This window comes from Lynx rufus, unplaced genomic scaffold (genome assembly GCF_022079265.1).
Source record: "Lynx rufus isolate CCGP_SWC_20201006 ecotype Redwood Valley unplaced genomic scaffold, mLynRuf1.p SCAF_8, whole genome shotgun sequence".
NCBI lineage: Eukaryota > Metazoa > Chordata > Mammalia > Carnivora > Felidae > Lynx > Lynx rufus.
In genome coordinates, this window is record NW_025814896.1 from 89,643,415 (window position 1) to 89,665,489 (window position 22,075).

At 38.5% G+C, this 22,075-nt stretch overlaps 1 protein-coding gene across 1 annotated transcript in view; it reads right to left on the reverse strand.

Annotated features, from left to right (window-relative positions):
- Positions 1–17,105, reverse strand: part of EXOC6B (exocyst complex component 6B) — a 612,716-nt gene extending 595,611 nt beyond the window's left edge. The window contains exon 1 of the mRNA XM_047067750.1: positions 16,925–17,105. Within this exon, the coding sequence (XP_046923706.1) occupies positions 16,925–17,037 (113 nt within the window). The 5' untranslated portion in view covers positions 17,038–17,105. The remainder of the gene's footprint in view (positions 1–16,924) is intronic.
- Between the last annotated feature and the right edge of the window lie 4,970 nt (positions 17,106–22,075).

Consider the following 22,075-nt stretch of genomic DNA (forward strand, 5'->3'; position numbering starts at 1 on the left):
ATGATCTCACGGTTCGTGGATTCAAGCACCACGTCAGGCTCTGTGCTGACAGCTCAGAGCCTAGAGCCTGCTTCAGTTTCTGTGTGTGTGTCTCTCTCTCTCGCGCTCTCTCTCTCTCTCTCTCCCTGCCCCTCCCCCTCTTGCCGCGCATGAGCATGCACGCACGCACTCTCTCTCTCTCTCTCGAAAATAAATAAAAACTTAAAAAATTTTTCTTTAAAAAGACTGATTTAAATAAAAACGAACATTAATTTTAACTAAATTATCATTAGATAAAGTAGACTTCATAGCAAAGAAAATTATCAGGGACAGAGAAGACCATTATATAATGAAATGCTGAATCCACTAAGAAGATATAGCAATCCTAAGTGTGTATGTACCATACAACAGAGCTGCTAAATATGTGAGGGAAAAAATGACATATTTCAAAGGAGAAATAGACAATTCCACAATTATACTTAGAGACTTCAACATCACTCTCAACAACTGACAGAAACAGATGATCACCAAAGATATACAACATAACAACACCACCAACCAATGGGATCTAATCAACATTTGTAAAACACTCTAACAGCAGCAGAATGCACATTCTCTTAAAGTATACACAGAATATATACCAAGAAAAACCATACTGTGGGCCATAAAACAAACTCAACAAATTCAAAAGAACTGAAATCAAACATAGTATGTTCTCCAACCAAAATGGAATCAACCTAGAAATCAATAATGAGATAACAAGAAATGTTCAAACCCTTGGAAAGAAAACAACACGCTTCTAAATAATTCATAGGTCAAACAGGAAGTCTAAAGAGTAATTGAAAAACACACTAAACTGGGGCACCTGGGTAGCTCAGTTGGTTTAGTGTCCAACTTCATCTCAGGTCATGATCTCAGGGTTCATGGGTTCGAGACCCACATCGGGCTACATGCTGACAGTGTAGAGCCTGCCTGGGATTCACTCTCTCCCTCTTTCTCTGCCCCTCGCCCACTCTCTCAAAAAATAAATTTAAAAAAAAAAAAGAAAAATACGCTAACCTGAATGAAAATTAAAATACAATATATCAAAATTTACAGGACACAGGTAATGCTGAGAGGGAAATTCACAGCTCCTATGCCTCAAGAACCTAAAGAGCAAAAATAAATATAAGACAAGCAGCAGGAAGGATGGGCGCCTGCATGGCTCAGTCAATTAAGCATCTGACTCTTAATTTCAGCTAGAGTCATGACATCAGGGTTGGTGAATTCAAGCCCCGCATCGGGCTCTGTGCTGACAGCATGGAGCCTGCTTTGGATTCTGTGTCCCTCTCCCCTCCGTGTTCTCTCCCTTTCAAAAATAAACACATAAACATTAAAAAAAAGAAAAAAAAAAAAAAAAGACAAGCACCAGGAAAGAAATAATAAAAACAAAGGTAGATACCAATAAAATTAAAAACAGAAAAATAGAAAAAAAAATCAATGAAAAAATTCTGGTTCTTTGAAAACACACAAAGATCAACACAAAAAAAGAGAACCTAGAAAAAGACCCATACCAATATACCTGAGAAATTTTTGACAAAGGTGCAAAAGCAGCCTGGTAGGGGAAAAACAGCCTTTTCAACAAATAGTTCTAACCTTTCAATAAATGATACTAGAGCAACTGGACATCCATAGGCAAAAATAAAAACAAAAATCTTTGAGGTAAATCTCACTCCTTATACAAAAAATTACAAAATTACAAAAATTAACTCAAAATGGATCACAGACTGTACATTTTAGTAAAACTATTAAACTTTTAGGGGAAAAAACAAACAGATCTAGGGCTATGCAAAGAGTGGTTATAATTGACACCAAAAGCATGATCCATACAAGGAAAAACTGATAAATTAGACTTCATCAAAATTAAAAACTTCTGATCTGCAAAAGACCCTATTAAGAGGGTGATAAGACAAGCTACAGAGTGGAATAAACTGCCTGCAAACCACATACCCAACAAAAGACTAGTATCTCAAGAATTCTCAAAACTCAACATTAAAAAAAATACCTAGGGGCGCCTGGGTGGCTCGGGCGATTAAACGTCCAACTTTCGGTTCAGGTCATGATCAAGCCTTCTGTGAGTTCGGGCCCCCCGTCAGGCTCTGTGCTGACAGCTCAAAGCCTGGAGCCTGCTTCAGATTCTGTGTCTCCCTGTCTCTCTGCCCCTCCCCCACTCACGCTCTGTCTCCCTCTGTCTCTCAACAATGAATAAACGCTTAAAAGTTTTGTAAATAATAAAAAAAATAAAAAATAAAAAAAATACCTAATTCGAAGATGGGCGAAAGAAATGAAGAAGCAGTTCAACAAAGTGGATATACACATGGCAAACAGGCATATGAAAAGATGTTCAACATAACTAGCAATTAGGGAAATGCAAATTAAAAGCACAATGAGATATTACTGTACACATTATCAGAATAGCTAAAATAAAGCAGTGACAATACCAAATGCAAGCAAGGATCTAAAGACACTCAAATCCTCACACTGCTAAGGGGGAATGTAAAATGGTGCAGGCACTTTGGAAAATAAGTTTCACAGTTCTTCAAAAAGTTAAACATAGAGTGACCATATGCTCCAACAATTCCAGAGCTAGGTATATACCCAAAGGAAATGAAAACCTATGTGCACACAAAAACCTTTACACAATTGTTTGTAACAGCTTTACTTTTAATAGTCAAAAACTAGAAACCACCCAGATCTTCTTCACTGGGTGAATGACTAAACAAACTGTGGGACAGCTATACTATGGAATACCCCCCAGCAATAAAAAAGAACACACTACAGATACACCAGCTTGGATGAATCTCCAGGGAATTAACGCTGAGTGAGAAGCACCAGTTCCAAAAAGTTATATACTATATGATTTCATTTATATAGCATTCTTGAAATGACAAAATTATAAAAATGGAGGACAGATTAGTGATTGTCCGGGGCTAAAGAGGGGATGGAGACAGAAAGTGGTTGTGTCTGTAAAAAAGGCAATGTGAGGGCTCTATAGTGATGGAAGTATTCTAAAACTTGACCTTGAAGACACAATATCAACATCTTGGTCATGATATAGTTAGTGTACTACAGTTTTGCCAGATGTTACCACTGCAGGAAACTGGGTAAAGGTACAAGGGATCTGTGTATTATTTCTAATGACTACATGTGAATCTACATTATCTCAAAATTAAAAGTTTAATTTTTAAAAAAGCTAATAATATATATAGTCACATCCACATCTACCATTTAAAATGCTTCTAATAGGGGCACCTGGGTGGCTCAGTCAGTTAAGCATCTGACTTTGGCTCAGGTCATTACCTTGCAGTTCTTCAGTTCAAGCCCCACGTTGGGCTCTGCACTCACAGCCTGGAGCCTGCTTGGGATTCTGTGTATCCCTGTCTCTCTCTGACCCACCCCCACTCACGCTCTGGCTCTGTCTCTCTCTCTCTCTCTCTCTCTCAAATATAAATAAACACTAAAAATAAATAAAATAAAATGCTTCTAATAACCTATTTTTCTTTAGATTTCAAGAGTTCTTCTCATTTCATTTTCCTCTTACTTTTGCTACTCTAATGCCAAAAGACCTTCATTGTACCCTTCTTCCTTTCACATGTCAAGAAATTCTTTTACCTCATCAAAAACAAATTGCTTAGCTAGCTCCCTATTTCTTTCTTTCCTTTTTTTTTTGTTTTAATATGTTATGTCCTTCCCAAAATCAAACTCCATACTAAAAGTGTTTTATAACATAGATTCAGTCAAGCTCAGTATCTGCTGTTTTTATTTACTCATTTTGCTTGATAAGATCACATTTCATATCAATCCTTTTAGAGTTCTATTGTTTATTGGCACTAGAGCTATTCCAGTAAATGAAAGTTAGTTGCACTGTGACGATTCTTGCCTGCTTAGATGTTGCACTGAATAATGTGTGTTTTCAAAGTTCTAAATTACAGGAAATAGAAGGGCGGTACAAAAACAAAAAAGCAAGCACAAATATGAGGAAAGAAACAAAAGTACAATTAGCAAAGAGAAAAACATAAGGAAGCAAGTTTCGAAAACAGAGATTGAGAACAATAGAAGCAAAGACACCTGGCTTGCACACACAAGATGTCAGTGCCCCACTAGACAACATCATGGTGCCAAAAGATGTGCTTTCATCACAGAGTTTGTCATGTTCCAGTATATAAAAGCACAATCAAATTAAAAGCCTGTGCTACTCCGCAGCTTTTTAATCAAAAACAAATATAGCAAAAGAGCCTGTATTTTAATCCAAATCATCATTTTTGGCAAATGGTCTTTATCATTTATCTAACATACAACAGAACATTTATCTAGCATACTAAACACTGGAAGCATCTAAATACTCAAAAAATGATAGGACTGCTCTAAAAATAATTTTCATTATTGTCATTGTTTTTACTTTACTTTTGTTTTTATCTATTGATCAATCTGATTATCAAACCACAGTAGTGACTGAAGGTAATTTCACTACAGTGCAAGGTATATGTTAACGTGATTATCCTCAAGACTGTGAACAGCAGGCAGGTATTTTAACAGAGTTCCAAGCCACATGTATCATCAAAAATCACATTAAGGTAATCTAGTTGGTTGCACTGTGAGAATTCTTATTAACCTGGATATTTCACTGGGTAATGCATGTTTTAAAGTTCTAAATTACAGTTATACAAATACATACTACATGCTTAAATATCTTTTTTATCAATCATTGTGCTCTTGGAGTTACATATCTCAATTTTTTTTAATTTATAAATCTAGAACGGTAGGTTCCATACATTCTAGGTAAATAGCCTCCTTAATAATGCATACATTTTCCAGACAGTATATTCCAAATTATATAGCTTAAGGCAAACATCTATGGTTACTTTATTCATTGGTAATTTTTTAAATAGCCAAAGCAGGTTGGTTATTTTTAGCATCAAATTTAAGATTGTTCTAAATAAAATCATCATGGACTTAGGGCGCCTGGGTGGCTCAGTCAGTTAAGTGTCCGACTCTTGATTTCAGCTCAGTCATGATCCCAGAGGCGTGGGATTGCGCCCTGCATCAGGCTCCACACTGACAGTGCAGAGGCTGCTTGGGATTGTCTCTCTCTCCCTCTCTCTCTGCCCTTCCTCCGCTCTCATCTGTGCGTGCATGTGCACGCTCTCTCTCTCTCTGTCTCTCTCTCTCTCAAAATAAATAAACTTAAGGGGCATCTGGGTGGCTCAGTCAGTTAAGTGTCTGACTTCAGCTCAGGTCATGAACTCAAGGCTCGTGAATTCAAGCCCTGTGTCGGGCTATGTGCTGACAGCTCAGAGCCTGGAGCCTGCTTCAAATTCTGTGTCTTCCTCTCTCTATGCCCCTCACCCACTCGCACTCTGTCTCTCAAAAATAAATAAACATTAAAAAAAATTTCTTTAATTAAAATCATTAATTTTTTTAAAAGTAGCATGTAAAAAATCATTGTGGATATAACAGCATTTATTTCAGTGCTAGAAAACATCCTAAATTATTTCTAAGGAAGAATCTTAGCCCTATCATAGGATACTCTCACTCTACTTCTTCTGTAGGAATAAGGGGGCTTACGTCAGCCTCTTCAACTTTTATAAAAAGGTACTGATCCAACCTTCAGCTGCTTTATTTACATTTATTTATTTGCTTGTTTGTTTGTTTGAAGTAGGCTTCATGCCCAACACAGAGCCCAATGCAGGGCTTGAACTCACGACCCTGAGTTCAAGACCTGAGCTGAGATCAAGAGTCAGATCCTTAACCGACTGAGCCACCCAGGCACCCCTCGTTTATTTACTTCTAAAGCATATATAGCTCTGTACTTAATATAGGCAAGTGATTATTCAGAAAAATGGGCAAAAAAAAAAATACATAACTTTGTACTTACTGATACTCTTTAATTATCAAAAAACTTGACTATTAAAAATAGTATTTATGAAGAATTAACCAACATACATGCAATGCATATACTCTTCCATATCAGAAATCATGGAAACTGGATACATATGCATCTTACTAAGGAAAGGGAGATAGAGCTCATAACTTTCTCAAAGTGATCAATGATCAAAAAATAAAAGTGGGGGGGCTGGATAATGCACTTTCAACTTCCACTATAGATATTAAAACTCTGTGCCTTTATTAAGCCAAGACCAGCAGTGAACTGAATTCTTTTGGCTCCCTGCAGATCTGCCTTTACTAAATTGTATTTTGGTTATGCCATATGCTTTCACTAAAGGACAATATAAGAAACAGCCTGTCACATATTGCTGCATTTACTATATGGATATTAAAGTTACATTATACAGGGCCTTCTTTGTGAGGACATATGGGAGAAACAGTTCTCTGGTCTTACTCAGAACCAAGAATAGCTGTGCTTCTCCTTAAGTAACTACTTTTTAATTTTACAACACCATAACTCAAATAACAGCGCATGTCTCTTTTTTGCACTAGTTGCTGGAAAGCCCAGAGCCAAAGTGATGGCCTACCTCCTTTACAAAATGTATAGGCCTTCAAATAGGAATCTTTTTTTTTTTAATGTTTATTTATTTTTCAGAGACAGAAAGAGACAGCATGAGCAGGGGAGGGGCAGAGACAGAGGGAGACACAGAATCTGAAGCAGGCTCCAGGCTCTGAGCTGTCAGCACAGAGCCTGATGTGGGGCTCAAACTCACGGACTGTGAGATCATGTCCTGAGCCGAAGTTGGATGCTTAACCGACTGGGCCACCCAGGCGCCCCCAAATAGGAATCTTTTAATTGCTCTCACTCTTGACTTCATAGTCTTCTTCCTACCTTTGTTTTTGTCTTACCCAATTTCCTCACCACATCTATTATATGTACTTTGTAAATCATGTACATTTTTAGAAACTGTCTAATTCCTTTCTAGAACAAGTCAAGGAGAGAATCAGAAAAAAAGAGAGATAAAGAATAGTCGATTGTCAATTAACCAGAATAAAAGGTGACTAGTCAGATGTGACAGAAATAGTATTAAGTTACCTACAATTTAAGGGAAAGCATTTACCATTCTGCAGACATCTAGAAATGTAAAATATAATATAAATTTATAGATACACACCACAAATCTTTTTTTTTTAAATAGCCAAAGTATTAAAATATTTCATTAATGTTGTCACTGAACTCTCCTTCACTTGAAGACTGGAACAAAGTCCATGCAATATGGTCAGACTTCAAGCAAACTGTCATCTTTGTTTTCCAAATACTTCAGCAAATACTACTGCATCACAAAAATGGCTTTACTCTTCTTTCCCACAGCCATAGCACGAATCTCTAAGAAATAACCTATTAATCACCTCAGGTCTCAAGTGTTTAAGCTCAGCTCTGCATGAACTCAGTTTTTATTTTTACTAAGTCTTTCCGTCCCACCCCTGCCTTTTCTGCTATTTCCTCCAAGCAAATTTACATTGTCATCATTGCTCAGCATCTCAATCCCGATTCACACATTTCATAGATCAGCCAGTCACTGATTTTATTTATTCAAGTTGCCTTCATCAGAAAGCTTCACTAAGGCACATAATTAAAACAATTGTTGTATCATTGGCAAATGCTACAAATTACCAACTTCAATGACAAAGAATCAGAAAATCTTTGCTTCCTTCAATGACCTAATTAATATTCATATATATTATATTCCAAATTAAAACTATGTCATAGATGTCATCTAAATTTCTAAACTGCTTCCAAAACCATACTAAATAATTGCCCTTATCAATTACTTTTTGCAATAAATTCATACACTAGTTGTGTTGATGCTGGAAATTATGTAAACATGTGAAGAGATGCATCATACTTTAAGGTAAATAATTTATTAAAACATTGACAACTTCTGATTTGCTAAGAATTTTATTTGTATATAAAGTGGCCTTATCTAATAATGTTACTGCATTTCCCCCAAAATCTTCTGATTTCAAATTGTCAGTCTCCTGATAGATTTTTTTTACTCTTTCAAAATGTCTGCTTATTCATATACCTTTATGACTTAAAATAATGAAAAGGCAAGTTTGAAGCTTTCACTCCTTAAAAAACAATGGTTTCTTTGTTTTAGTAACCAAAACTCATTGCATTTTGTATACTCCTGCTGTATTTAAGCAAAGCATAACAATGAAAGGTTCTTTACTGATGCTCTTAAGTCAAAGAAAAATGCCAACTTTATAGAAAAATAAGCAAAGGAGACAGACAATACACACACACACACACAAAGATATACAAAAAGCCTTTTAAACATATGAAGAGATGTTCAGCCTCACTCACAATAAACTACAAATGATAACTACACAGAAATACCATTTATCATTTATTACATTGGCGAAAAATCAAGTCGAATGCACACTTTGTTGAAAAAACTATGGAGAAATGAGTAATATCATAGAATACTAGAGGGAGAACAAAATGATCCAACCTCTAAAAAGTATAACACCTACCAAATTACATACATACTCATCAGTCTACCCAACAATCATTCTTCTGGGAATTTACCCTATAGATAAAGTATGAAAAGTACAGTAAGAAATGACCAATGTTCAAGGTTAATGATTGTTGCATTATTTTGTCTAGCAAAAGACTAGAAATGACCCAACTAAACAGAAATAGGAGACTGGCTGAATAAACCACAGTATATTCACATGATGGAATACTATGTAGCTGTAACAAAAAAAATTAGGAAAATCTCTGCATATGGGTATGGATACACCATCTGATGAGTAAAAAAACAAGCTGCAGAACTGTATATATAGCGCACTACTTATTGCATAAAAGGGGGAAAAATAAAATTATAAATGCTTAGTTTTGCATTAAAAACACAATGAAAGTGGGGCGCCTAGGTGGCTCAGTCGGTTGAGCGTTTGACTTAGGCTCAGAGCCTGGAGCCTGCTTCAGATACTGTCTCACTGTCTCTCTCTCTCTCTCTCTCTCTCTCAAAAATAAACAAACATGAAAAGGATAAACAACAAACTAGTAAAATAAGGAAACAGAGGGAATGGGAGAAAAGATATATTTATTAGGTCCATGATTCTTATCCTTTTCTTTCCATTTTTTGAATAAAATATTTCAAACCCGGACAAATAAGGATAATTCATCTATTTGTATTTTATCTCCAAAGTTGTATCTCCAGGAGATCAGTTTCATCAGCATTATATATGAGATCTGACAACTAATAAACTCTTGATATTCAACAAAGGAATGGCTGACAAAGACTATCCTCCCATTTATATTCTCTCTCTGATTACTAATGTTGTGTAGTTTGAATCTAATTAATCAGATAACACATCAGAATAACCTTCCCCTTGAAGAACTTCAATGAAAATTTTTGTTTATTTAGCCCAAATAAAATCAGACACAGAGTCCATTGCTAACTGAACCAAATCACTATTGTCTTATCAGCTATAAGAGGGCTTTTTTAGTTTTTCATTTTTCTAATTTGCTTAACAATTCAATGACATTATTAAAATAAAACCTAACTTCTCTTTATGAAACCACAAAAACTCATTCTCCTATTCCGTATGGTAATGAAATTTATTTAATGCCACCCATCCCCTTTCTCCCATATGTATAATTCTAATCCTAATCTCTCTCTCAAAAATAAGTAACATTTTTAAAAATTTTAATTATATGTACTTCCAAAAAATAAATACATCTCATAAATTGAAGTTTTCCAGATTTTCAGCAGTTTTGTTTTCTCTCAAAAGGCTAGACACGTTTTTTAAGACAGTTAATCCACAAATCAGTTCATCAACCCTGGATAATTAACAGTTTGTGGTACAATTCTTGTATCCTATTCTTTCAATAAATATTTATTGAGCACCAACTATATGAGCACCCTTTTAGATTCCCAGGATACAGCAGCAAACAAAAGAAAATCTCTCCCCTCCTGGAAAATAAATTCTAGTGGAGAAGCCTATGTGTCACGCAGTAGTTTAAGTGCTATGAAGAAAAAGTTCCTCTCCTTCTAGTCCCTGTATCAATAAATGGCAACCACCATTCACCCAGTTACTTAAGCAAGAGCCTTGGAATCATCCTTAATTCTTCTCTTCTTTAACACCCAAAATTAATCCAACATTTTGGCTCTACTTTCAAGATATATTTTAAATCCACCTACTTCTCATCACCTTCTCCCCAACACCTTATTGCATGCCACAGCCACCTCCTGCCTGTTATTACTGCAAATACCCCTTGACTGATTTCTGTTTCCTCTCTTACTCAATCTCCACACAGCATCCAGAATGTTCCTTGTTTAACCTAATTCAGAGCATGTCACTCTGCCGCTCAAAACTCTCCTATACCTTAGTCTACATGATCTGGACCCTGACTAACCTCCTACCATCGCCTCCCCCCATTACGCTTCTCCTGAGAGCTTTCACACAACTGTGCCCTCCATCTGAAAAAGACTTCTCCTGGAGAGCCACATGGCTTGCTCCTTCACTCTATTCAAAGCTTTGCCACAGTAACTTTTTCTAAACACCTAATTGAAAACAATACCCCATCATGTGAAACACTAATCACTAAATAGCATTACTTTATGCATCTGTTTGTTTGTTTATTCTTGTGAGTGCTCCACTAGAATGTAAGGTCCATAAGGGCAAGAACTCATTGGATTTGTTCTCTGTACCCCAGAGGTGGTAAGAATATCCAGTGCATAAATGTTGCTCAATTAATATTTGTTGAATGATAAATTCATGAATAAAGCCACTAAAACAATATAGCTATATAATGTATAACAATGCACGAAACTGTATATAACCTATTAACTGGAAAACCAAGATAAAACATGATGGTACTCTTCTAATACCTAATGTAATAAAATATATATGGAAAAAGCCAAAAAGAAATATGCAAATCTAAGAGTTTAGACAGGGTGGTAGGATTAAGTTTTTACTGTCTGTTTCTTATTTTTAAAAATCATATTACATTTTGGGGCGCCTGGGTGGCTCAGTCGGTTGAGCGTCCGACTTCGGCTCAGGCCATGATCTCGCGGTCTGTGGGTTCAAGACCCACATGGGGCTCTGTGCTGACAGCTCAGAGCCTGGAGCCTGCCTCAGATTCTGTCTCCTTCTCTCTGCCCTCCCCCACTCATGCTCTCTCTCTCCCTGTCAAAAATAAACTTTGGGGAAAAAAAAATCATATTACATTTTTTAAAAATAAGAAATAAAAATCACATTACATTTATAATTGAAATATAAAAATATTACTTTTAAAAGGGAGCTATTACTAAAAAATAAGCAATCAGCAATGAGAGATCATTTCTTTCTCCTCACTGACGGTCAAGGAGGGAGTATATCAGAATCACCTGAGGGGCTTTTATAACTTTGTTTCCTGTCTTTTCCTCCATTCTCCACTCCATCCCAAAATAATTATTTTGATAGGTCTGATTGATTATTGGTGAATATTATATCCCTCAAATAGGTGAGTGCAAGCAAAAAAAAAAGAAAAAAAAAAAGACCAGGAGCCACTAAACTAACATAACTCCCAAAATAGACTTAAGGCCACATAGCAAACTCAAAGGTAACAGGGAGAAGATGACTCATATTATGTGAGTGAACTACTACATGGCAGGACCATGAAAAATGCTTTATCTCATTTTTTTTTTAAATACTGTCCCTGCAATCTACATGGTATCATCTCCATTTTAACAGAAGAGAAAAATGTGCCCACTTGGGTGGTAAGTTGCTTATAAAAATAATTAACTGCTTACAGAGGTCCACGCATGTGCCAATAATGATAACACATCATGAACCAAAGATTATGATTAGCTGGTTTTTGTAGAACTTAGATAATGGGGGAGGGCAGACAATGGAAAACAAAGCCATGTGGCCAAAGGCACAGAAGTAGCAAATGAGGAAAACAGGTCCCCATATTTAATTATCAAATGACTTTAAGCAAAACAGTTTTTGAAAACATCACCCAATTTGTTTCCTGTAAGAACCGAATTTACAACTTAGTTAAATAAGCAAGATTAAAAAAAAAATTGTTCCTAGACCAATAGTATAGATTTCTAACAAAGCAACAATCTAGAAGGAAAGCACAAGAAAAAAATAAAAAATAGATACACTGGACTACAAAGTAATTTTTTAAGCTTATTTATTTATTTTCAGAGAGAGAGCATGAGGGAGAGAGGGGCAGAAAAAGAGGGAAAGAGAAAGAATCCCAAGCAGGCACCACACTATCAGCATGGAGTCTGACGCAGGGCTCAAACCCCAAACCGTGAGATCATGACCGGGGCCAAAATCAAGAGTCAGATGCTTAACCAACTAAGCTACCCGTGTGCCCCTGGACTACATAAAAATTTAACTTCTGTGCAGCAAATGATACCATCAAGAAAATGAAAAGACAACTCACAGAATGTAAGAAAATATTTGCAAATCATATATCTGGTAAGAGATTTATATCTAGAATATAAACGAACTCCTAGAATTCAACAATAGAAAGACAAACCAATTAAAAACTGAGTATGAGTAAAGGATCTGAATAGACTTTTCTCCAAAGAAGATACAAACAAATGACTAATAAGCACATGAAAAGATTAGCCATTAGGGAAATGCAAATCAAAACTACAGTGAATTGCAGCTTCAAACCCACTAGGATCCTAACATAAAAAAAAAAAAAAAAAAAAAAAAAATCATAACAAGTGCCGACAAGAATGTGGAGAAACTGGAACCCTCATGAATTGCTGGTGGGAATGTAAAATGGTGCTGACATTTTGGAAAAGAGCTTGGCAGTTCCTCAAAATGTTAAACACGGAGCATCATATGACCCAGAAATTCTACTCCTAGGTATATGCCCAAGAGAAATAAAAACATATGTCCACACAAAAATTAGTACGCTTATGTTCATAGAAGCATAGTTCTAACAGCCCCCAAAGGAAACCTAAATGACAATCAACTGAATAAATAAAATGTGGTATATCCATATAATACAATTCAGTATTGCTGAATACTACTCAGCAATAAACAGAAATGAAGTACCAATACAAGCTACCACATGGATGTGCCCTGAAAACTTGCTATGTCACCAAAAAAAAAAACAAAAGAAAGAAAAAGAAAGAAAAAAAGTGATGAAAATGTTCTAAAACTAAATTGTGGTAATGTTTATACAGTTCTGTGAATATACTAAAACCAGTGAAATATATATTTTAAATGGGTGAACTGTTTGGAATATTAATTATATCTCCATAGAGCTGTATTTTTACAGGCAGTATATTTCACTGTTAAATTTAAAAGCTTAAAAACAAAATCTTAAATAGCAGTTAAGACTGAATGTTGGGGCCCTGAGTGGCTCAGTCAGTTAAGCATCAACTTGATCTGAGCTCTAGTCTTGATCTCAGGGTCGCTGGCCATGAAGCCTACTTTAAAAAAAAAAAAAAAAAAGACTGAATGTTAATTGCTGGTATCCAAAGAGCAAATTTAGAAAATGACTTCTCCTGAATGTTATATGAAAGTGATATTATATGAAGTGATATGAAAGAAGACTAGAAATATAGAGATGGGATTTGAAATATGAAAATGTGGAGCTACTGTTCATGAGTGATTTCTGATCAATATTTTAGTATTAGCAGTACAGAGCAGGAATCAATATCATTTTAAAAGCAAGACAGGCCCTAATATCTTATGGGCCCCTTTCCTCATCTGCAAATTAGGACTTGCAGCTAATGAAATAATTTTTAAGATAAAGACAGAGAAGAAAGAGATGGCTGCTTTCCCAAAAGAATTTGCTGGGCAACAGCCTCTATATGTGCATATATGCTTGGGTCTTTCAGAATACAGTGAAAAAGGAGAGGCACTCTCCCTTATGGTATATGGAAATTGACTACCATTGGATTCACTGTTCAAGATTAAAATAAGGATAAATATAAAATGAAAAAGTCAAGCTACTCTAGCTTCGCAAACCAAAAGGAGTAAGATTGGAAGAATAATTTGGTATCACAGAAGGGAAAGAAAGTAAGTCATGATTCACAAGTAATAGTTGGCAAAGGAAAGAGTCTGGTTAGGCAATGTAGCTAAATGGATTTTTGTGAAGAGCAGGAACTGTAGGGATGGCTATAATCTTATACCTTATTATCTTATATCTGCTACCAATTCACTGTTATTGTCTGTTCCTTAGTTCCTCTTCAGTTACAAAACCTAATTCAGGAACAGCTAAGAATCTGGTGCTTTAGAAATACTACTTCAAAAGATGTAAGAAATAGAAAGGACTACGACGAGGGGAAGAGGCATATGAGATTAACAGTTGAGGGTAGAGTTCAGGAAGAGAGCCTACTGCCTTAAATATATTTAATGACTGCGATGGAAAAGGAGAGGAGGTAATAATGATGGAGGTGCATCCAGGGTAAGGCATGGGCTCTGAAACATCAAGTCTGTGCATGCTGCTGCCTGTAAATGGGATAAGGGGAAAAAATGAGATCATCCTCTATGAATATGGACAGGAACAATGTAGACTAAAGACAAAGACAGTGGGTATTAGTACTTGATTTACAGAATGTCAAGTGATTGAATGTTTGCGGATGATAGTAAGATTTAGGGTTATCAGCCAAAGACAGGATGAGGCCAAAAATGAAGAGCCCCTACTAATGATCCAGGGAGTCCGGAAAAGCAACTAAAACTGGTTAGGCTAGTGCCTTAACTCTCAAACCCCCCCCCCTTTTTTTTTAATGTTTTATTTATTTTTGAGAGAAAGAGCGTGAGCAGGGGAGGAGCAGAGAAAGAAGGAGACACAGACTCTGAAGCAGTCTCTAGGCTCTGAGCCATCAGTACAGAGCCTGATGCGGGGCTCGAACCCACCAACCACGAGATCATGACTTAAGCCGGAGTCGGATGCCCAACCAACTGAGCCATCCAGGAGCCCCTCAAACCCTTTTTTTTTTTTAAACCATGTCCCCTTTGGGCAAAAGATCCCTTCATCCACCTACCCCCACAAAACCCCACTTTCCAGTGGAAAAATAATTCAGTAATAATAATAAAGCGAATTTTAGGGAGAAAAGGTAATGTATTTTAATCCTAATGCATATATCCTGAATCAATACACTAGAAAGTTACAGGCCAAAATTTGGCTGAACAAATATGCATTATGATTCAGTGGAGAATTAACATAATAAATCACAACAAACTATACTGACAACACTAAATTAAAGTCACTTATCATATAAACCAAGGACAGCAACTGAAAACCACAACCAACTCAAGACAATATTAATGGTGTTCTGATAAAGAACGCTTCTTTAAAACTCTAGCAATCCCAGATGCTCCAGTGGGAACTTTGCTTGGCTCAGTAGCCAAATATGTTAGTTAAATACTGAAACAGCATCCTCAGTAACTCCAGTAACATTTTGTGTTATAAAAACCAAATATTAATAATCGATAGTAACACACTTAGAATACTGATAAGCAGTCTGCAGTTTTTATAAAAGTAAAGATAATGAAATAAGGATCATTCACCCTTAAGAGCTCAAGAAAATGGGAAAAGAAAGCAGTATGATGGTCATGATCCCAATGCAATGAAGGACAAAGGCAAACTACTAAAGATGGTCATGACCAGAGATGGCACAGAGAGAAGTAGGCTACCATTGTGCCCTGGAGAAGAAAGATGTGCAGGTGGAGATGAGGAGTAGAGTCTCCAGCCTGCCCCTCCTTCAAACACTCTTTCATGAGACAACTCTCCCTATGAAAAAAAAAACAAAACAAAACCAAAAAAACAACAAGCAGTGAGTAATAACTGCTTTGAAGGGAGAAGTAGTGCCCCAAGACTGTGCAAGGTGAGTAGAATTATCTGTCTACTGACTGTATGAAGATCAGGAGGTACAACAGGAAGGATGAAGATGAGTAAGTTCCAGGGCACTAGTAAACTGAGGGGAAAGGGAAAGGTGGTTGGAAATTGGATCTGGTGAATAATTAACAGGAAGTATAGATATACGATAATCACCAATTGAGACATAACAAAAAAGGTTAAGAATGCAGACCCTGGATCCAGAGAGCCTGAGTAGGAATCACTACTCCCCTACTTTATTTTCTCTGTGACCATGAGCAAGTCACTTAACCTCTCTGTGCCTCATCTGTAAAATGAGGATAATAACAGTACCTAATAGGATTGTTCTGCAGTTTGAATAAGTTTCACTTGTAAATTGCTGAATACAATTTCTTGCACTGTACATAGTAAGTGGTACCTAAGTTTTGTTAAATACACTAAGCTGAGGTAGGTGGAGTTTGTTTTGACATTTACAAATAGAATGGGGGTGAGAGGGCAAAGTAATGGTATGGGGGGGGTGGGCAGAAGGGGTGACAACTTTTTCTCAGCGATGAGACTACCTTGAGGCTGCACCTTTGGAAGAGGTCGTCTTACTAACAGGGTTCAACAAGTACCCGCTACCCAGAGAGGGGCGCGGGTTGAGGGAAACTTCCTTCCAGGCCTAAGATTTTCAGAAACTCATTTCTGAGAAGTGGTTGTGATTTTATGGAGGCAAGAGTGTAATTTCCCATCATCAGACTGTGAGTGAATTTCTGTTTTGTCCGTAGAGCAGGACTTATGTCTAGGACAGGATGGGGTCTGAGTCGGAGAGGAAGGGTGATGTCCCCAGGGGGAAGATCTGCTAAAAGCCACCATCTGCCGGGCGCGCTCTAGTCGCCCAGCTCGGGGCCGGCCTCGGAGGCAGAACCAAGGCTGCCCCAGCCTGGAGGAAGGCAAGAGGAGCCTCCGGAGTAACTGGGCTGTGGGCGTCGGCGGTCGAGCAGGGACCCCATGTCGGGGCTGTGGAGGGAGACCCGCCTTGCCCAGGGTGGAGGTCGCTCGCCGAGATCCCCGAAACGGGGGGCTGGCGCTGGCCCTGCGGGCGGGCGGCCGGCCAAACACACAGCCCCGAAGGAGCCTGGCCCCCGTCCAGCCCGTACCCGCCCGTCGGTGGCCCCGGTCCCCGGGGGGTACCTGAGGGTGGGCCCGATGCAGGCCGTGTCGGTGCTCTCGATCTCTCGCAGGATCCGCTCGTGCTCCGCCGCTGTCTCCAGGCTCTCCGCCTCCGCCATCTTACCCCTCTCCATAGATTGGGGGCGCCAGGCAGTGCGTCCCCTCCTTCAGCCCAGCTCACCTTTCGTTCCCTCTCTCACCCTAGGCTCCAGAACCTCCCCGGCCTCCGGCTACCCGCAGGACGACCCCTCCCTCGGGCTCGGCACGCCCCCTTGCATCACCGCGTCCGCCGACGTCCCACGCAATGCCCGCTGGGACTTGTAGTTCACTAGGCAACGATCGCCTGAGCCCCGCTCATTTATTCTTTGAATCCACAAATACGTGTTGAAAGCCCCACTATAAGCCAGGAACAGTTAAAGATACCGCATGTGCAATGGTGATCAAGTTAGGAAATGACACTGATTCTACAGCTTCTTTAAGGCCCTTGCTACAAAGTGCACAAGGCTCTGGACACTCAAATAATAAAAGACAAAATGGGTTTCCGCAGGCAGCGATCTTACAAGCTTTTAAAGGGGGTGGGAGGGGGATTGGAGAATCCCCAAACTAAGATAAGATAGAATGTGGCTGTAAGCCAGTTAAGCTTACTCGTGTAAATCGAGTTCAGGGCTACTTCTGGCTGTGAAGGATTCATAGAAAGGTTGGGTCTGGTAGTTTAAAAGTTGTGACTAAAAGGTGTTAGGAGTGCCCAGAAAGCCAACAAAAACTTCATATGCACTAGCGTGTAGAGAAGCAGTAGTAAAAGATGCGGTTGCAAATGCACCCTGAAGAGAAATACTGGGCTGAGAAATTGTGTACCTTACTCTGATGGTTACACTTGGTCAAACAACCAACTGCATCTGGAACACTTGTAAACTTTTTTTTTTTTTTAATACAGACTAAAGGTGTAAACCCTCTGAACATCCTGATCCAGGGATTTGCATTCCATAAATTACCCAGGTTAGAATTTTAAAATCATATTTATTGATCACTGCTTCAGTTTTTACGTAAGACAATGAATGAGAATCCACCGGAGGTTTTAAAGAAGAGTGACACAATCAGAACCTTGACGTTAGGAAACGTGATCAAGAGCAATTGTGCAACATGAGCAGAGACAAAACTTGGAGGGGCACCTGGGCGACTCAGTCAGTTAAGTGCCGGACTCCTGATTTGGGCTCAGGTCATGATCTCATGGCTGGTGGGATCCAGCCCGGTGTTAGGCTCTGAGCTGACAGCACAGAGCCTGCTTGGGATTCTCTCCCCCTCCCCTTCTCTCTCTCTTTCTCTCTCTCTCAAATCAAATAAACTTAAAAAAAGATACATTTTAAAAAATAAAAAATAAAATTAAAAAAAATGGGAATGCAAGCTGGTGCAGCCCCTCTGGAAAACAGTATGGAGGTTCCTCAAAAAAATAAAAATAGAACTACCCTACGACCCAGCAATTACACTACTAGGCATTTATCCAAGGGATACAGGTGTGCTGTTTCGAAGGGACACTTGCACCCCAATGTTTATAGCAGCACTATTAACAACAGCCAAAATATGGAAAGAGCCCAAATGTCCATCGATGGATGAATGGATAAAGAAGATGTGGCACATATATACAATGGAGTATTACTCTGCAATCAAAAAAAAATGAAATCTTGCCATGTGCAACTACGTGGATAGAACTGGAGGGTATTATGCTAAGTGAAATTAGTCAGAGAAAGACAAAAATCATATGACTTCACTCATATGAGGACTTTAAGAAACAAAACAGATGAACACAAGGGAAGGGAAACAAAAATAATATAAAAACAGGGAGGGGGACAAAACAGAAAAGACTCTTAAATATGGAGAACAAACAGAGGGTTGCTGGAAGGGTTGTGGGAGGGGGGATGGGCTAAGTGGGTAAGGTCCACTAAGGAATCTACTCCTGAAATCATTGTTGCACTATATGCTAACAAATTTGGATGTAAATTTTAAAAAATAAAAAATAAAATTAAAAAAGAAAAGGAAAGAAAATTTGGAGATAGCTGAATGCTGTAAGAATTTTAAGGCCTAATCCAGGGAGGTGGCAGTGAGAATGATAGAGAATAAATGGAAAAAAGTAGAACTGGCATGACTTACTAGATATGGGGATAGAGGACGTTGGGTATCACTCCACAGTTCGGAGCAAAGTGGCTGGGAGAATTGTTTGCCATCAACAACAAAAAAAAGGCATGCAAGAACCAAACTGGAAGTTGAGGCCAAATCATTTCTGCTCCACACATGCACCTGATGTTTACAGCAGTGCTTTCAACAATAGCCAAATTATGGAAAGAGCTCAAATGTCCATTTACTGATGAAGGATAAAGAAGATACACACACATACACACAATGGAATATTACTTGGCAATCAAAAAGAATGAAGTCTTGCCATTTGCAATGATGTGGATGGAGCTAGAGTGTATTATGCTAAGCTAAGTGTATTAGAGAAGGACAAGTATCATATGATTTCACTCATATGCGGAATTTAAGAAACAAAACACATGAACATAGGGGAAGGGAAGTTAAAATAAGATAAAACAGAGAGGGAAGTAAACCATAAGAGCCTCTTAAATACAGAGAACAAACTGAGGGTTGCTGGAGGGGAGGTGGTTGAGGGGATGGGTTAAATTGGTGATGGGCATTATGGAAGCCACTTGTTGGGATGAGCACTGGGTGTTACATGCAGGTGATGAATCACTGGTTTCTACTGAAACCAATACTACACTGCATGTTAACTAAGTTGAATTTAAATAACTTATTAAAACATAAAGAAAACTTAACTATTATATGACATAAAAAATAAATAAAAATAAAAAATAAATAAAAATAAATCATTTCTGCTCCAGCCATATGCCATGAATTATTTATTATGCAATCATTAGAGAGAAAAAGAAAACACTCTGTATTCTGTATAGATACGAAACTATCTCCAAATTGTCGGGTTGAGCAAAGCATGTCGGGAAAAAGCAAAGCATGAAACAGTATATAGAATATATATATTTTGCTATTTTTTGAGAAGAATAAATATTTATATATATGCTTACATATATACATGAAATATGACATAGAATATCCCTGAAAAGATACCCAAGAAACTGTTAACAGTAGTGGTAGCCAGGAGAGGGATAGGAAGGAAGGGGGCTGAAGTAAGAGAAAGATCATTTTTAATTATGTATGCACTCTTGGAATTCTTTCCTTTGTGCATATATTGCTTTTTTTCAGTAAAAATGGTAGTTATTAACTGAAAACGCATTTTAAAAATAAACAAATAGCGAGGAGAATGAGTTACAAGTCCTGGTGTTTGCCAAGAAATGAGCAAGTTGCCAAACCTGTCTGTTTCTAGATAATCTCTGGCTGTCCTCATTTTATTTAATTACTCATGCTTAAACAACCCCAGACAGATGTAGGAGGGGCAGGGAAAGTATGGAGCCTTTCATATTTCTAAAGATCCCTTAAAATACATGACAGACTGTCCCTTCAGCATTTTAGCATCTCGCTCAGCAAAAAATTTTTTGTCCATCACAGGAAGAAGACTGGTATGCAGACCGGATATGTATAGTAGTGATTAAACTAGCTTCTGCTACTGTCAGCAGCTTTTTTGAGGCCCCACTGAATCCAGAGATCTCATATGTTACCAACAAGGGTGTCTGGAGTGAGGGGTGTACAAAAGCTCCAGTGAAGACAGCCTGCCTAATCTGAATGCCTGCTAAATAGAGAGAATGTCAGGTCAGCATGGAATGACCAAAAAAGCACTCAACTAAGACTCAGGGGGCCTTTAATTCAGTCCCAGCACTGGTAGTTAAAAATGTATTCAGCACTTTCTGTGCACCAGTCTCAATACACAAAGTAATCACTTCACATACATCATTAAATTCTTACAGTAATCCTCTGCAGTAGATATCATGTATCCCATTTTACAGATGAGAAAGCTGAGAGATTAGGTAATATCTCAAGTCTCACAGCTAGTAAATGCTGAAACTGGTATTCAAACTTAAGTGCACCTGATTCCAAGGCCCATTTCCTGACCATTTGGCCATGCCATCTCACCCATACCCTCCACTGCCACGAGTTTATGAGTGACCTTACTCAAATCATTCAAAGTCTCTCTGCATCTGCATCCACATCAGTATAATGAATCGTATAAGTTCTCAGCCCCCTTCCAAATCACCTTGAAGACCTCTTCACAGAGCTACCTTCAGGGAAATGCAAATCAACCGTTACACGGTTTGTCTGAGAGTTTTTTTCAGATTGTCACAAATCAGCAAACCGTTTCTAATAAATGTACTGAAAAACATCCGCACATAAGTGGACCTGCACAGTTCAAACTCATGTTGTTCCCGAGACAACTGTATGAATACATGACCCCACATTGTTTCTGTCATACTGTGTGATCTGAAGCAGTGGCAATACTAACAGCTACCATTCATTAAATACCTGCCGGATTCCGGGGAGCGGTGGGGGGGTGCCTGGGTGGCTCAGTTGGTTAAGCATCTGGCTCTTGATCTTGGCTCAAGTCATGATCTCACAGGTTGTGGGTTCGAGCCCCACACTGGGCTCTGAGCTGACAGCACGGAGCCTGCTTGAAATTCTTTCTCCCTCTCTCTGTCTCTCTCTCTCTCTCTCAAAATAACTAAATAAACTTTAAAAAAAAAAACATTTGCTAGGTTCTAGGAACATGATATGATTTCTCTCATTCACTCCTCACAGTCATCCTGCTGTGAGACAAAAATTGCCGTCTCCATTTTAATGTTTTTTTATTTCTTTTTGAAGGAGAGAGAGAGACAGAGCACGAGCGGGGCAGGAGCAGAGACAGAGGGAGACACAGAATTCAAAGTAGCCCAGGCTCGGGGCGCCTGGGTGGCACAGTCAGTTAAGCGTCCGACTTCAACCAGGTCACGATCTTGCGGTCCGTGAGTTCGAGCCCCGCGTCGGGCTCTGGGCTGATGGCTCAGAGTCTGGAGCCTGTTTCCGATTCTGTGTCTCCCTCTCTCTCTGCCCCTCCCCCGTTCATGCTCTGTCTCTCTCTGTCCCAAAAAAAATAAATGTTGAAAAAAAAAATTTAAAAAACAAAGTAGCCCAGGCTCTATGCTGTCAGCACAGAGCCCGACATGGGGCTCGAACTCACGA